The sequence below is a fragment of the Protopterus annectens genome, chromosome 3.part0 (genome assembly GCF_019279795.1).
Source record: "Protopterus annectens isolate FY-2018-M chromosome 3.part0, PAN1.0, whole genome shotgun sequence".
NCBI lineage: Eukaryota > Metazoa > Chordata > Ceratodontiformes > Protopteridae > Protopterus > Protopterus annectens.
Genome location: NC_056731.1, coordinates 1,500,491,583 through 1,500,509,883, shown reverse-complemented (window position 1 = coordinate 1,500,509,883; position 18,301 = coordinate 1,500,491,583). Strand labels below are relative to the sequence as shown.

Below are 18,301 nucleotides of genomic sequence, written 5' to 3'. Positions count from 1 at the left end.
TGGAGAAAAAGTGTTTTGGTACCGATTTTTAAGAATAAGGGTGATGTGCAGAGCTGTAGTAGCTACAGAGGGATTAAATTGATCAGTCACAGCATGAAGTTATGTGAAGGAGTAGTGGAAGCTAGGTTAAGAAGGGAGATGATGATTAGTGATCAGCAGTATGGTTTCATGCCAGGAAAGTGCACTACAGATGCGATGTTTGCTCTGAGGGTGTTGATGGAGGAGTACAGAGAAGGTCAGAAGGAGTTTCATTGTGTTTTTGTGGATTTAGAGAAAGCATATGACAGGGTGCCTAGAGAGGAGTTGTGGTAATCTATGAAGAAGCCGGGAGTGTCAGAGAAGTATGTAAGAGTGGTACAGGATATGTACTAGGGTAGTGTGACAGTGGTGAGGTCTGCGGTGGGAGTCTGCGGTGGGAGTGTCGGATGTGTTTAAGGTGGAGGTGGGATTACATCAAGGATTAGCTCTGAGCCCTTTCTTATTTGCAATGGTGATGGACAGGTTGACAGACGAGATCAGACAGGAGTCCCTGTGGACTATGATGTTTGCAGATGACATTGTGATCTGTAGTGAGAGTAGGGAACAGGTGGAGGAGACCCTGGAGAGGTGGAGATATGCTCTAGAGAGAAGAGGAATGAAGGTCAGCAGGACTAAGACAGAATATATGTGTGTGAATGAGAGGGAGGATAGAGGAATGGTGAGGATGCAGGGAGTAAAGGTGGCAAAGGTGGATGAGTTTAAATACTTGGGATCAACATTTCAGAGTAATAGTGAGTGTGGAAGAGAGGTGAAGAAGAGAGTACAGGCAGGATGGAGTGGGTGGAGAAGAGTGTCAGAAGTGAATTATGACAGACGAGTCCCGGTAAGAGTGAAAGGGAAGATCTACAAGAGGGTAGTGAGACCAGCTATGTTATATGGGTTGGAGACAGTGGCATTGACAAAAAGACAGGAGTCAGAGCTTGACGTGGCAGAGTTGAAGATGTTAAGATTTGCACTAGGTGTGATGAGGATGGACAGGATTAGAAATAAGTATATTAGAGGGTCAGCCCAGGTTGGAAGGTTTGGAGACAAAGCCAAAGAGGCAAGATTATGTTGGTTTGAACATGTGCTGAGGAGAGATGCAGAGTATATTGGGAAAAAGATGCTAAGGATGAAGCTGCCAGGTAACAGGAAAAGAGGAAGGCCTAAGATAAAGTTTATGGATGTGGTGAGAGAGGACATGCAGTTGGTTGGTGTGACAGAGAAAGATGCAGAGGACAGGAAGAAATGGAAACAGTTGTTCTGCTGTGGTGACCTCTTATGGAAGCAGCTGAAAGAAGAAGAAGAAGAAGACGTCACCTTATTCATGATTCCATTATGCTGATTATCTAAGGAGACTAAGTGTTGAAAAATACCGTATTGCTTGATTTCTGATTTTTATGCTTCCTGCATTAATGAAACAGAATGAAATCATGGGCAGTTCTCACCCATCACTTAACATTTATCTTTACTCTAGTTCACCAATGAGTTCCGAGGAGTTTTAATAATCTAGTCAAAGACCTACAGATGCAGGAATGAATACAGCTGATATTTCTGTGTAGGCCAGTTTCTTCCTTTCCCTTTATTTCCCACATTGTCAGTCTTCAGCTTCAGTGACATGATACTTCTCTTCAAAACAGACCACCTATTGATTGGAGGTTGTAGTGTCTCTAAACTCATTTCCCGGGAAGTGTTTCTTAACTTATGAAATTCATGTGTGCTCCTGTTTTGGTGATAAAGGTCCTCATATTTAAGTATGTTTAATTATGAGAAGCTGAGACAATGTAAGGATTTCTGCAATGAAGATCGGGTCAGCTGTAATCATTACATGTCTATTAAAAATGAAAACAAAAGCTATTAAAATACTAAAGACAAAAATGATGTAATTAAGGCTTTACTAATATACAAACACATAGACACATGAGAATACTAGCGAGTAAATGCTGAAAGTGTGTATAGTTCACCCAAGAGCTGTTGCTAATACTGTATTACACCCCAGTGACCTGTATTCTACCATGACATTCATAAGTCATATATAAATCTGCTCCAGTTTACTCTCACATTCCAAAGACATCCAGTAGGTGGATTGGACACTTTAAATTGACCATAGGAATGAGTGTGCGAGAGAGTGTGAGGTATGGAAGAACAACCGTGGCAGGGTTAGCCACCCAGTAATGTGAACATTGGCTCTAGATGAATAGCACTGTTGAAGGGACACTCTGATCCCATGTGTAAAAATGGGGCTAAGGGGTTGTAGATGGATGGATGGATTTAAATTTTCTATTTCTCAGTTGTGTTGCATTCTCTTCTTATCTTTCATTCCTTTCTACCATTCACCCATGGCATAGTTCTCAGTTGTCCCTAATTTGGAAAGAATGCCCTGATTTTCCTTATATGTTTAGCTTCTAGCTCTCAGCTGTCCTTGATTTCACAAAATGTCCCTGATTTTACCTCATATTTTAGTCAATTCCTCATAAAATTTCTGTTTCCCTGACAGATCATTGAGGGTTGCAGTCACTAGACAATGACAATGATATCTGTTTCTCTACTTCTACTAGAAATTATCCTAGAGTAAAAGTACCTCTGCTTTATATGTGGTCATTTAAAAATCCTCATTATAACTGCCTTTTTCTTTATATACATTTACAGTTTTTCTTTTTATCCATACTTCCCTTTGATATATAGAGCTTTGTACAGTATTATAGCCCGCTATAGGTCCCCCAGTGCTTCTATATCACATAATCAAAGCTTCAAAACATCGAATCTGATATGGTCGAGACCATATCATCGATATTTTAAAACTTTGAATATGTAAAATAAAAACAACAAAAAAATAACTTACCTAAACATTTCAAGCAGGGGGGCAAGCCCCCCTGCTTCCCTCATGTGGGGGGCTTTGTCCCCACCCCCCACTACTTAAATATACGAACTCGGAGGTCGCACTACAGCACAATAAAGGGAAATCTTTTACAGAGATTTCCGTTAAAACATTAAATTTTTCAAAACTTCAGTTTTGAAACTTCGATAAATCAATATAGGCCCCTCCCCCAGTTGTTTTGCATTCTTAATGCCAGCATTTTTGTACCATCCTTGGTACCACCTGTTCTTATCTTCCATTTCATATTCATTAATTCATATCCTATCTTTCTAAGCCTTATGAAAATTGTAACCAAACATAATTATATTTCAGTCCAATCCCTATAAAATGATGTCCAAACGTAAGCTTTTGTAATTATATTTAAGATTCTATACACCTATGCATGCAATTGTGACATTTTGTTTCTCAGATATATTACATCATAGGGCATTACTGATGAAAAAAATTGAGAGACTACTTTGTAGTGTAACTAAAGGACCATCAGGTTTGGTCTATCCTGGGTGAAGTGCTGTAATGACACCTGGTATATAACCAACACAAGAAAAATAATTCCCTGTGAATTTAAGGCACTTCTGAAAGTCATCTTTCAGAGAATGGGGTAGTTTTTAATTATGATTAGCATGCCTTAAAATGAAAGTAAAAACTCACACTTTAAGTCATTCTGTTTTGTTTTTTAGACTGCTCCAAATCTGCAACCTTCTGGGATCGAAAATACATCCTAACTGAAAATTACCTGAACTGGACACAAGCAAGTACTTACTGTAAAACAGTGTATAGCAGTTTGTTCAGTACCAGAAGTTCTAATGACCAAGATGATGCAAGGCAATTTCTGCTAACCACATATGGTGGTCGTGTATGGATTGGATTGTTTCAGATTGCTAATGCTCCAGACTGGATGTGGTCAGACAATGTCACCTCTGACATAATGTATTGGGATTCAGATTTGCCGACCAGTACACATAATCAGGAAATGTGTGTGGAAATGCACCTGAAAAGTGATCAATATGTCTGGAGTTATATGGACTGCTCGACACTACTATATTTTCTCTGCTATCAAGGTAAGGCTTTTCTGATAAGCATTTTCAGTTTCAGATCATAGTAAATGAGCAAAGTCCTTTTTGTAGAAAATAAATTGAAGATCAAAATGACATTTCCAGAAAACTTTATAAAGGAATGCTAAGCATCTTAATTTTTTCCAGCCTGTTTACTTCCTACCTAGCAAACGATTTGAATGGATGTTCCTTATGTCTTGCAGTTACCATCTCTTGACCACTTCTCCCCTTCATCTTACAAGAGTCACTGCCATCATAAAAACCTATCTATGCATGCACAAGCTACTGAGTTCTTGTTACCCTCTGATAGTAAATAATCCCTCCACTGCTACACCTACCATCCCCTGCCAATGTCCATTATAGGCTGTATTGAAAACATCTTGATTAAACTCTGGCAATAGCCTGCCATGCCTGTAGGAAAGAAATATACAGACATTGTTAACTTCCGTATCCTCTGTTGTGTCTAACAAGGTAAAACAGCCAAAAGTCCTTCTTCATCCTGTGAGAAAATATTGTTCAAAAATAACTAGCATTTTTGTAGTTACTGGCTGCAAAACTCAAAAAATTATAAAAGAATATGTATACACAGTGCTGATCTCAGTACCTGGAAAACATGATCACACTATTTATTTACTAGTACAATATATCACAAATGTCACATAGTCTAGCAACCTATGGAAAATAAGGTATGAAGACCTCACTTTACACTGTAAACTGAAGGTGATTGCAAAAAAAGCATCATGTTAAAAATCCAAAATTCTAAAATTACATTTTGCTGTCTGTACTCTTGTGACATTTTAAATGTTTTCTTATATTTTAAAAATAATATTATTATGTTGTGAGGTCCCCACGCTGGGCCAGTAATCAAGGATCCTGAATCCTCACCACTGACACTGGAGAGGGACATTCACTTGGAATACAAATGGATACACTCAGTATTTCCAGATGCAGACCTCTCTGCATCAAACACAATTTCCCTTAATAGCACTCAGGGAACACACTCAGCCCGGGGTCTGGATTTCTCTATATCTGTTTCTCTCCAGATCCCCAATAAAACTGCCTACTGGTACAGCTGTAGGGTTAGGTCCTTAGCCGAGTGTCCAAGCCAAGTCTTCCAGCACTGTTTGTGTGAAACCAGTGTTTCATGTCCCTGCCCCAAGTAGTTGACACACACACTCTTTGACATTTAATTTTCACACACACACACACACACACACACACACACACACACACACACACACACACACACACACACACACACACACGGGAAAGGCTGGCACAGATTACCCAGTCTACCAACTTTTCCCAGACTATAAGGTAGTTTCATTGCCACTAGTCAGTTACTATAAGGCTCTTAAAAGGGTACCCAATTATACTGAGTGAAGTTAATATTAATACAAATGGTAATATTGACCAAACAGCAAACCTTTCATGAGTGGCCTAAGTTATTGCCAAGTAAATATATGCAAATACTCTCAAAACTTAAATATTTTTCTAAAAGGGCCAGCCATAATGACAAGTTTGAATATATTTAATAATAAATAATAAAAGAACATGAAAATACTAAATATTTATTTACAGTAAACATCAGCATTTCAGTCACAGGGAATAGTAAAAATAACACAGATGGAAAGTTTCACACTGTTATAAAGAACAGTTTTTAGCTAGTCTCACTATCCATTCCTGATTGACAAAAATAATTACTGTTCCTACTTACACAATAGAGCAAGGCAAGATGGGTGAGTGGTCCTTGTTGTCAGATCCAGGACAGAATACAGAATGCTGCTGAGACCACAGTCTCCTCTAATATTAAAACATTATTTCTATACAGAATGGCATCACATACATCTGGTCATCTGACTCTGTTTCTCATGCTATCAACAACACTAGATGCTACCAGGGTTTAGCCCCTATGTGCTACAAAGCACACAGATAGAGCATTACTCAGATGTGGTGCAGCTGCTAGAAGTCATAAAACCATAAAACCATTTCACTCTTCCTGCAGGAGCTACAACCTATTCCCCAGCACAGACATTGTGTCTCTGGCTCCATTCAAAACTGTGGGATAACATCTTTCTGGCTTAACCCATAAAGTAATTTAATTTCAAAAATATTTTTTTTCAAAGTCAGGTGGATTAACCCCTTCTCTCCTAGTGTATGCTGTTACAACCTATACATTTAATTTAGTTACAATAATACATCTATATTTATTTTCCTTCCAGCAGGACACACTGTTGATACATTTTAATACAAGCAAACTCACAAATACATTTTCAGTGCATGAATCTGTACAAATCAGTTTGATATACAAATGACATATAATTATTTACAAAATTCTAGCTGTGCTGGCATATGTTACATATCCACTGCCTACTTCTCCTGGCATGGCTGGCAGTACCTCCTATCATCACATAAGTATTAGAACTATTCTCCATAATTAAAAAGAATGTATATTTAATTGAATTCTTCTCACAGTGTGGTGGTCAGTACAATTATGGGTTAAGGCTATAAGCTGTATCCTTTAGTCTGGGGTTTGATTCCCTCGGAATTCACTTTCAAACTATGCTACTCTCAGTAAATCATTTAATTGTACAGTACTCCAGAGTAATTGCAAAATTGTGCTAGGGTCCTCAATAATTTCCTGGGCTACATGCTTAGTAATTACCTAGCAACTCATCATTATGGCACTAGACAGTTTATTCCACATATTTATGACTCTTTGATTTGAACAATACTTTTTATGTTTCTGTCTCCCTTTCTGAAATACCATGTAGACTATATTAAGTTGTTACTTTATTTTAAAACGTTATCCCTGATTAATATGATACCCCTCAAGCCTACCAAATATGAAAGGGAATATGCTTCAAGCATATTGAGCCTTTCCCCATAATGGTATCTGCATGTGCTTCTCTCTTTCTCTCTCTTTCGGAATGTCCTCTAATTAATGTATTCCTTCTGTATGGACTGTATTAATCAGCTCCATATTTCAACAAATATGAAGCATCATGTGGTCTCTTGAACTTATGATACTTAGCATACTACTTACTGTTCTTAGTGTCTCTCTGAATAGTTCAGGGTTGTGCCACATAAGACCTATTGCATTAGTTTTTCTAGTTCCCAGGTCCCTGTAACTATTGCTATTGTATTTCTTTTTAATAGCTCAATATGTATATGTTGTCCATTACCGTTATATCTTAATGTGAGTCAACCCAGCTGCATGCATTATTCAGGGCATTTGGTGAATCAATCAGGTCATTCAGTAATGCAAAGATCCAGACCAGTATTATGTCATCACTGTATTTTATGTCAAAGGTGCATATTTTCCAACTTTCTAGGGTGTGCCAAAGCAGATAGACTGAGGTAAATATAATATAATATAATATAATAACTAAAACAATATTCGTAATAACTTGCATGTTAAAGTATAAGACCATCATTAAAATATTGAGATAACCATTAAAGAGGATATTCAAAAATGAATACTGTGAGCTATAAATATAAAGGCACTCTAAAAATACCCTCTGGTGGAACTATTAAACCATCTGTTTAAACAAAATACAGAAAATCTTAATAAATTAAGATAATTCAGAGCAAATGAGGAGCCAAAATGCATATCCTTAATTTCAGGGTATACTTATTTTCACTTTTGCAGATCTGATAGGGTCAGAAGTCATATCTCATTCTTTGTAAAATAACACTTAAAAGCCAGAACTCAACTCAGGACTACAAATTATTCATTCCAATCTTAATTTCAGTGGTACTGAATATAATGTTATATGACTCCACCATATACCATGTGTGCCCCCTACAGAGTATGAGGGTTTCCTGACTAAACTGCAGGATGTAAAAAGCTATGAAAATACGATCAATCCTTATGGGTGATTTCTAAGCACCTAAACGGTGTCTGAGTGAACTGCTCTACATTAGATAAGTACACTCAAATATAACTGAAATTAAGATTGAAATGAGTAATTTGGAGTCCTGAGTTGAGTTCTGGCTTTTAGGTGTTATTTTGCAAAGAATGAGATACGACGTCTGACCCTATTAGATCTGCAAAAGTGATTAATCAAAACCTCTTAGAGCAAACAGTACAAAATCCAAATAGGGATGCAACATTTTAGATATGTTAGAAGTTCCAGTAATAAAGACAATGGCCCATGAATTTTGTTGCATCTGTACTGACCCTCCTGCTGCAGTCTTACCATATTTCTTATTCATAACTGCAATACTACCTAATCCTTTGGATTGACCGCAAATTGTTAATATATATTTCTGTGGAAAGATCTGCTTATCAAAAGAATGTACTAGAAAACCACATAGAAAACCAGATAAGCGGAGAACTCTGACAGTGAACTAAGTACAGTAGAAATCTTATCATGTGAACATAATCTTTTCCCATACAAATCCTCTGGTATGTGAGCTAATGGCTATGCCTCATTTATTTCAGGTAGACTTTTCAGTGAGACAAAACCAGTAGGTGTCAACCGTGCCATGCCTATGCAAATGTCAAGAGAAAAGAGGTAATTAAGAGGTGTTTAATCATTCATGATCAAAGCAATGACAGCAGCATTAAAAAAATCAGTCTCACTTAGTATATAAAGGGCAACCAGTGGTAAGCAACTTTATTAGCCACCAGATTTATGCATGTGTAGCAAAAAGTGTATCACATTCATTTCCCTTTATCTTGCAGTACAAAATCACAGTTCCCTACACAAAGGATAGTAACCTCTAATTCAAAATGTGAAGTATCATAAATGCTTAAAAAGACTTCTAAACTGAAAAGCTGCACAGCTTTTGTTTTGACAAATGCCTTCCAAAGGAAACATAAAACAAAAATAAAATGCCACATGTTTTTCATCAAGCTGGCACGTACATAAAAATAAAAAATAATTGAAGTTATCTCACCTGCTTATCATAGGTAGCCATTCTTGACAATAATCTATGGCCTGGTAAGGTGCAATACTTCCTGGAGCTTCACTTTACTAGTTCCTCCTACCCATACTTCTAAAGCAGGAAGAAAATGGATTTCCAGAAATCGCCACAAAAGACCTAGAAAGTTGCAACTTAATGCTAACAGAAGCAATGCCCTCTAAAAACTATTATTGTAACTACTCTACAGAGACAGCTTGTCTGTGGTTATGCACCAAAATAATTTCAGTGTTTCACTACTAAAATTTATTTGAATGTAGTCTCATATTTCATGGAAATATGTGTATCTCTGGTATTAAAACTACAATAATAGCTTTTTAATCTTAGTAATGCTCAATTTCATTGCAACTTTTTTTGTTTGATACATCAAATGTATTCCTAAAAGTATGAACTCCATCATGAACAGGTGGCCATACCAACATCTTTTCAGATTCATTAAGAAAGCCTCACAAGCATCATTCCAGCACAGATTAAAGTGGACATGACTACTAGTCTTGAAGCTTAAACATTGACTACTACTTTTGCTTCAAAATACACAACACAATAAAAGAATAAAACAAAAATAACTAAATACATTTAGGTAGTACATTTAAGTTACAGTATAATAGCAAGATATGTTTAGATGTGAATTGTTATGCTATGATTTATTTATTGCATGTTTAAAGTTTGATCACTTGGTCTTCATCCTTGTGACCAAAACACACCAGATAATGTTGTACGGTAGTATAATTCACAACTGAACATTATGTATTAATTTAACCCTGACAGAAGGACAAAGTTTGGTGAAAGGAAGATACATTTTTTTATTTTATTGTATTTGTTTGCCAGGGTAGTGCACTGATTTCAGTGGGCTAATCACAGGTACAGACCAAATGACCGCATCACAATGTAGGTAAGTAAGAAGCAGCACATATTTATATACAAAGTGGATATATAGATGAACACAAGTTATATACATTAGTAGAGACTAAATTAAGGAATACATACATTAGAATATATAAAAATGAAAGGAAGTAATTTTCTAAATGGACAATAATTATTTACAAATCTTGTGCTCATAATGCCAAAGAGAGAGAGATAGGGGAATAGAGCTGAAAGATAAAAAGGAGGGAGGTAGAAGATTAGCTGCTGGTGAGAGCTGATTTGGGGTAGATTGTGAGAGGTATATTAAGTTGTGTATTATGTTTTTTGCAGTGATCTTATGTGACAGAGGACAAACTATGTCAGGAGTAAGAGTTTTGAATACCAAGATGCATGACAAAAGTTATACTGTCTGTTTAGTTGGGAACCATTTGGCTTTAGTGAGTGTAAGGCCATGATGTTCTTGCTGGGGAATAGTTGTAATGAAACAGCATTTTTTAAGATATAGTTTGCAGGGTGATATTGTTTTATTGGCTACTGTTATGATGGGTAGTCCATATTCTAAAGGTGCTGGTAGTATACATTTTCTGATGGCTACTCTAGTGGGGGTTGTTAGGTAGATGGTTAGTTTCCCTTAGTAGTAGTTTGCACTGGAAGAGGCATGTTTTCATTGAAATAAGGTCATTCTGTAATTGTATATCTATATGTGTTTGGGAGTGATTGGATCTGAAGATGATTATGCCATCAGCATACAAACTGATTGGAATGTGATGGAGGTCATATAGAAGTTTATAGTAGTGAAAAATGAGAGAAGCTAGAATGGAACCATGAGGGACTACTTTTAGCAGTGGGGCAGGTTTAGAGAAGGAGGTACCTGGTTTTGCTTTAAAAAGTCTGTTTAATAGAAAGCCTTTCAACCATGGTACAGAATCTTCACGCATGACAATCTCAATGAATTTATCTAGGAGTACTGAGTGGTATATGAGATCAAAGGCCTGGTTAAGGTTTATGAGCACAGCCCTGGTTAGGTTTTCTTTGTCCATATTGCAAAACATTTTGTCTGTAGGGCAGTCATTGCGCTACAACCTCACCAGACACTGCGCTGTTTAAGAGAATTTGGATGAAGTCTGAGTGTGTATTAATTTTTCTAGGATTTGCCTTAGTGTGAGAAGTACTGAGATAAGTCAAAAGTCGGATGGTTCTCCTGTTTTCTGTTGTTTGAGGATGGGAGTTACATGATCTTCTTTTGAAATACAGGGCAAAATGTTATTTGCCAGGAAGAGGTTGTATGTGTGAGAAAGATGCATGGTTATTAAGTCTTTGTTTAGGTAAATAAACCAAGGATTGAGGTTTTCAGAACCTGGTGGAGAATCTGGAGATTTGATCTAGTACTTTTTCAATATCCTTGGCTTTGAGTTTAAAGATAGTGGTAGCAGTGTTGGAGAGAGTGGAGGTGGGGGTAGAGAGGGGATAGTACTAATTGCATTTGGTAGGTTGCTGAACTGTAAAAGGAAATCTGTTGTGGTGAGGTTGGTGCTGGTGGTTTTGGGGATGTTTGATGGCATGTTGCAAATCTGTTTATAGCCAGTAAGTAGATTTATTTTGTTCCAGAAGTGTTTTGGTTTGTGTAGTAAGGAGTGTTTTGTTTTATAAAAGGCAGTTTTGCTCCTTCAAATTGCTTGTTTAGCAAAGCTCTGTAGAGTTGTAAAAGATGCATGGGTTTCACTGGTGATTTTTGTTTCTATGTGTTCCAGGTTTTATCTCTGAAACTTAAAAGTTGTTTAATTTCTTTAGTAATCCAATTATTTTTTTTGTGATTTTAAGAGTCTTGTGACTGGAGGAAAGAATTTCTCTTGGAGCTGGAAAAGGGTTTGGGTTAGACATCAGGCTGCTTCACTGAGTTGTTAAATGTTAAAGACGGAGGAACCAAGTCACTGGTAGCTAAGTGGTGTTTCATTGTGTCAGTGTTGCTGCTCTTTTTTGTTCTAAATGCTATGAGTTTGAGGAGGTCTAAGAAAGTTGGTTCAAAATTAAAGCGAGGGGAGTAATGGGCACTGAGGGCAGGAGGGCAGCTGGTGAAGCTGTGTCTTGATTGATACTAATTAGTTTTATGATGTTGTCAACGTACAGGACAGCATTTCAAACACTACTAGTTCAAGACAGGTAACCGACAAAACAACCTTAAGTGCTTTTACTACAAATGATTCTGCCTTGTGGAGCGCATTGGACTGGATGGACTGCCCAAGGTGTATGGTCACAGTTTGAGTCCATTCCAGCTTGCACATCAGTTGTTTTGGAGATGAAGACAGTCCGCAGCACATTTCAAACATTCCAGGACTCCCTACCACAAGATGTAATGGCTACTCTCACCAAACAACTAGCAGTGGTATGATACATAAACAAGCATGAAGGAATTCACTCCTACACCTTCTATAGGAAAGCAGTGAGGACACTGGAATGCACAATCACAAATAAACACTTTCTGGTTTCAAACCCTGTTCCTCGGAAACTCAGGTTTGCAATGGAAAGGCTCAGTCACTGATTACTGATGCTCTATGAATGGTCAGTCAGCTTGACAGTAGTTCTAAAACTGTTAATTCATTGGGAAAAGCTTTGCTGCAAAACCTTTTCATCCCGGACAAACAAGAATTGCAGCAACTTGTTTTCCCCCAGTTCTTGTCTGGGATAATGTCTCTAGGATGCTGTCATCCGGATATGGCTCCAGGGTTTCTTTACACTTCTTCCCTTTTTCATTGATACCAAAATTCATATAGAAAGTCATAACAAGTCCAGTGTCATTCTCCTATTCCCACTTTAATCTTTAGAAGTGTAATGTCTTCTACTCTGCCTAATCTTTAGAAGCGCAATGTCTTCTGCTCTGCCTAATCTTTAGAAGTGCAATGTCTTCTGCTCTGCCTAATCTTTAGAAGTGCAATGTCTTCTGCTCTGGCCCTATCACCTGGAGAAGTATCAACATATTCAAATTTCAGTGACACAACAGGTAGTCCACTCACCTTTGGTGCTGGAACACTAGAAGGCTGTGGGGTCTAGTCCCATTCCAGGTGACTGGATTATAGACACTGCAGTGCAGCACTAAGGAGTTGCTACACTCCTGAGGGTGTCATCTTTTAGAGGAGATGCTAAACCAAGGTACCATCTGTTTGAGTTGTATTTTATGACACCTATCAGAAAAAGTGGGGTATTTATTAAAATTCACAAAATGCAATATATATATGTATATATATATATATATATATATATATATATATATATATATATATATATATATATTCTATATACAAATTTCACAGCTCATTTACAATTATTTATAATTATGTACAAGTAATTCACACATTTTCTGAATTTTTAGACTTTCAACTCCCCCACTCCTTTTCCTATACCCAAAATTTTATTTTGTTCAGTATTTTTGAAAATACCTATTTCCCATTATATTTTATTCTCATTCATTCTTTCATTCCAGATAATCCACATTATACAAAACAGTTTTTCATCTAATTTATCTATATCATTTTGTTTCATATTTTTATAGTATCCACATTCTATCATGTCCACATTTATACATTTAAGCAATAACCCACGCCTGGGTGTGGGTAATGCTGGATTTACCCACGGTTGGTGTGGTTTGGTCACAAGGGTGAAGCCCGAGTGGCCAAACAAAGACAACCGTGGGTAAATCCAGCATTACCCACACCCAGAGGTGGGTTATTGCTATTATACAATGACATTATTTAAGAAAAAAAATACTTACTTTTCTTAAATAATGTCCTTGTATAATGGCACCGTGCTGTCCTTCCGCTGCTGGACAGCTCCACTTTGCCATTGCTGATGTACTGTGCATGCATTTGGAAGTTGCGTTCCCACGCATACCCAGTGCATCACTGCTCGGGAAAGTACACAATTGCTCCGTTTTTTCTGTAATTTCTTTTTTTTTTTAATATTGGTTTGTGGCAATTTAGGGGTAGGAGAGCTACACTCCTGACTCTGCACCTAAAAGAAAGACAGCTTGAAGAAAATACAAGGGAAATCAGGTACGCATATTTAATTTTAAATACCATACCTGATTTTCCTTCTATTTTCTTCATGCTGTCTTTCTCATATGTGTGGAGTCAGAACTGCAGCTTTATTTTTTTTTAATAAAAATAAATAAATAAAACTTGGACAATATACCAGCGGAAAAAAGTCCGGGCGACCGGACCTTTTCCTTTGGTATAGTGTTGGATTTATAATGGGCACTCTGGCCAATCAGCGTGCATGTTTTGAAATAGTAATGGCAAGTCATTGTATAATTAACATTTTTCAATCCTTATATACATTCTTTGTTACATATTCCTTCCCACAATTGATATACTCTTTTACATTTCAGAAAAACATGTTCAGTGGTCTCTAATTCCCCACAATATATGCAGATTGTATCTTTTATTGTTTTGTGTGGCATATTTGCTTTTGCTAGAAGCCTATTTATAGACAACCTTCACAAAAATCTGTATATTCCACATATTTTTCATATCTTTTCATTTTTGCTTTTACAGCTTTTGCTTTTTTATCTCCTAAAAGCTTCCAAGGGTAAATATAATAAAAATTTCTCATTATACCTTCGTACCATATTTTCCTATTCTTTCTATGTTTCTTAAATCAATCATCCATAATAATATTTTCTCCTGATATAGATTCATTTCCATACAAATTATTCCTTTACTTCTTTTTAAACATTTAAGCTTGTCCCATTTTGATTTATATTTTTCCTCTATAATCCTTATTAGCAATTTTCCTTTTTCTTGTGTTCCTGTCAATATTTTATATACATTTAATGAGGCTATATATACAATTGGGTTTACATTTTTCACATTCTTGTGGTATCATGAATATACTTGCCAGATGTGCTATCTTACCTGATACTACTGAATTAATTAAACATGCTTTTTCCTATATGTAAGTTTAAATGTTCTCCAGAATATATAAATACTTGTTATTTAAAATATCATATCCTTCCATTGTGTCTCTGTCTGTTGCTCAATACCAAACTTTATTCCCAGAATTTTTATTTCTTCTTTATAAAACTGGATACCTCTTATTCTTCCAGAGAACCCCAGTCCTTTACTCTTTTCCTCATTAATACTCAAACTTAATGCCTTTTGCTCTTTGTCAAGTGTCTTAATAGCTATTCTCATCCAATCTTTATTTTTAACAACTAGTACTAGATTATCTGCATGAGAGAACACCACTAAAATCTAATTTCTGTCTGGTGTGCAATATTTAGCTTCCTCCAATGCCAAATTTATCATAGTAACTACCGCATTCATAATTAATGCAAATAAAATACTATGTGCTGGACATCCTTGCTTAATACCACTTTTTATTTCTATTGTCTCACTTAAGCAACCATTAACCATTAGTCTCACTTTATTTTTGTTATATACAGATTTCAGAATGTTTATTATTTTATTACTTATATTATATTATTTCAAATTTTCCCATAATGCTTCATGTTGAATCTTGTCAAATGCTTTACTTACATTTCCTACAATTATTTTCAATTCTGTTTCCTTATTTATTACATCATCTACCACTTCTCTTATTAACATTAAAAGTTCTTGACTTCCTTTTTCTTTTATTCCAAAAATTGTTTCAGTCAATAACTTATTAGCCTTACTATTCTTTTTTCTACTATTTTCATAAAAATCTTATAATCAACATTGTTTAATACTAGTGGTCTCCAGTTTTTTATGTCTGTTCTTTCTCCCTTTTTCCATATACATTTCATTGTACCCATACATATTTTTTCATCATTTATACCTTTTTCAAACTATTCATTCAACACCTCTAAAAATATTCTTTTTGCCATTCTTGTATGTCCTTATACATTAGATATTCAAGCCCATCTAAACCTGTGGCTGCTTCTGCATTTACTGTTTTCAACACATTTTTTAATTATATCATTGTAGTCTTTTTTTTTCCATTCTCTTAGTCTTTTTCAGTTAATTTTTTAAGGTCCATCTATTTTTTGTTATATTGTCACATATGGAAAATGTTTTCAAAATATGTCTTTTTACTGTCTGCATTATTTCTTTTTGTGTGTTCACTATACATCCTTCCTCAGTCCTTAATTCTCTTTAACTAACTAACTTTAGGAGGCACGCTGCCAGGGAATCTTCTTGGGCTAGGCTTATATAGGCTCCAGGACCATTAGCCTAGTACACACCTATGAACCTATGCTGGACAGACAGGTTCCTAACCCAGAGAATTCCCATACTCTGGAACAATCTTCCCATTCACGTCTTATTATTCCTATTTTTTCTTTGACCATTTTACTTAGATATGGTGCTGCTTATTATTTTCTTCCCTGTAAAAAATATCTTTGTTTGAATAACATTTTTTTAATTTTCACTTTGTTTATCTGTATATCATTCTGTCTTTTTCTAGAAAATCTTCTTTATCATCTAGTATGTTTATAAAGACCTGGTTAATAATTGCCTTAGATTTGCAACTATCTTGTATTCTTTTTTTTTTCCTTTGCCATTCTGGTACCTCTTTTCTATATTTATCTTTTAAACTAATCCACCAACTTGCCTAATCGTTATAAAATCCCCTCATGTTTATATGTTCCAACCATAGTTGATGTATTATTTCCTTTACTTACTCATTTAGCTCTGATTTTTATCCCTCTACCTATTTTTATATAGCCTATTATTTCTTGAATCTCTACCCAGATTGCTACATGGTATGAAAAACCTGTATTTTTAGCTCCTTGATGTAATATAGTTAAATTCTCTGACACTATAAAATAATCAGTTTCAGTTCTCAAATTACTCCTTTTGTATGTCCAGTGTTTATTTTTCCATAAGTACATTTTACCACTTTGATCATGTCTAAAATAACTTTTACATCTACTCTTTCTTTCGGATATGTCTTAAATCGCAATTGAAGTGTCCCACTACTAGCACTTTCTTATTTACACTCATGTAAGCCAGTATTTTCCTAAACATAATCTCTCTTTGTTTTTTGTAAAGTGTATGCATAAAGTGTAATCACCCTGTATATTTGTTTGTTCCAGCTTATATCTAATATTCTCAAGCTTTTTTCAAATATATTAACTGTTTTATAATTATGTTTTACAATTCTAACTGCAGCCCTATTTTTATCTGTTGTTTTATACTGATAGTTTACTTAATTGCTTTTTTTTCCCTTTCTTATGTTCAACTCCCGAGAGCACCCCAGCACTACCAGGTTATACCTCATACCATGCTTTTCGGCCCCAAAACTTGGACCGAACCACAAAAGGAGGGGGAGTATCAATATTCATCAAAGATACCCACACCTCCAGGTTGGTGGCACAGCACGAAGCATCAGAGACTATCCATGTGCAACTAACTGTGGGTAAAACTGCCTTCCAGTTTATAGCCTGCTACAGACCACCCTCCCAAACACAGGAACCCCACTCAGCCTTCCTGAGAATACTGGAAAATATGAAGGTCTCTCCAAACACCATTATATTGGGCGACTTCAACTACCCAAACATAGACTGGAAGCATTACTCTAGCTCCAACACCCTAGCCCAAAGGTTCCTAGAATTTATAAACTCAAATGCTATGGAACAACTTGTTACCACTCCCACAAGAGGGGAAAACATACTGGACCTGATCATCACCAACATGGGGACACTATGCTCCAGACCAGAAATGTATCCCTCACTGGTAAGATCAGACCATAAACTAATCTCACTGGATATTCACATCCCAACCCCAACCCCTGCCCAGAAAACCACAGTGAAAAACTTCTCTAAAGCAAATTTCACATGCCTCAAAACCGAGACGAAATCCTTCAAAGCCCCCGGGCCTGTGGAAAATACGTCCCAGACCGCAGAATCCTTTATAAACGCATTCTATGAACACCTTCAGGAATGCATGGATCATGCAATCCCAAATAAAACCAAGACCCAATCCTCCAAAGGCAGACGTCCTGTCTGGTGTACCCCAGCCATAAACAAACTATACAATAGAAGGAGGAAGCTACTACATGATAGAGCAAAATCCCAAAAAGGGAAGGCATCTCTGATCAGTATTAGCAAAAAACTACGGGCACTCATAAAATCGTCTAAGGCCAGCTTCGAGAAAAAAATTGCACAGAACACTAAGGATAATCACAAGGCTTTCTTTAGTTATGTTAGGAACCTGGGTGGGAATTCCCAGATATGCTCAGAATTAGTCCAAAATGACAAAAATACACCGAGCCCACAGACATTGCCAACATCCTAGCTGACAGGTTCAGTGCAAACTCCCCACCAAAAGGGCAAATATCTATCCCAACAGAGTGCTGCCCCTGACATCTCAGATGCTCAGGTAAGAGCCGCCCTCTCCAAAGCAAAAACACAGCATCAATGGGACCAGATGGTGTCCCGGCTGCGTCCTACATGAACTCCAAGAAGAGCTAAACCCAAACATAAAACTACTGTTCAATCTTAGCCTTACTACAGGATATGTACCCAAAGAGTGGCGTACAGCAACAGTGGTCCCTCTCCACAAAGGTGGTGCCTCAACGGATCCTG

General features: G+C 36.5%; 1 protein-coding gene across 1 annotated transcript in view; it reads left to right on the top strand.

The window, feature by feature from the left end:
• The window catches only part of LOC122796789 (C-type lectin mannose-binding isoform-like), a 525,560-nt gene that overhangs the window by 131,708 nt on the left and 375,551 nt on the right, over positions 1 to 18,301 (top strand). Inside the window, exon 2 of the mRNA XM_044065519.1 lies at positions 3,574 to 3,954. Within this exon, the coding sequence (XP_043921454.1) occupies positions 3,574 to 3,954 (381 nt within the window). The remainder of the gene's footprint in view (positions 1 to 3,573; positions 3,955 to 18,301) is intronic.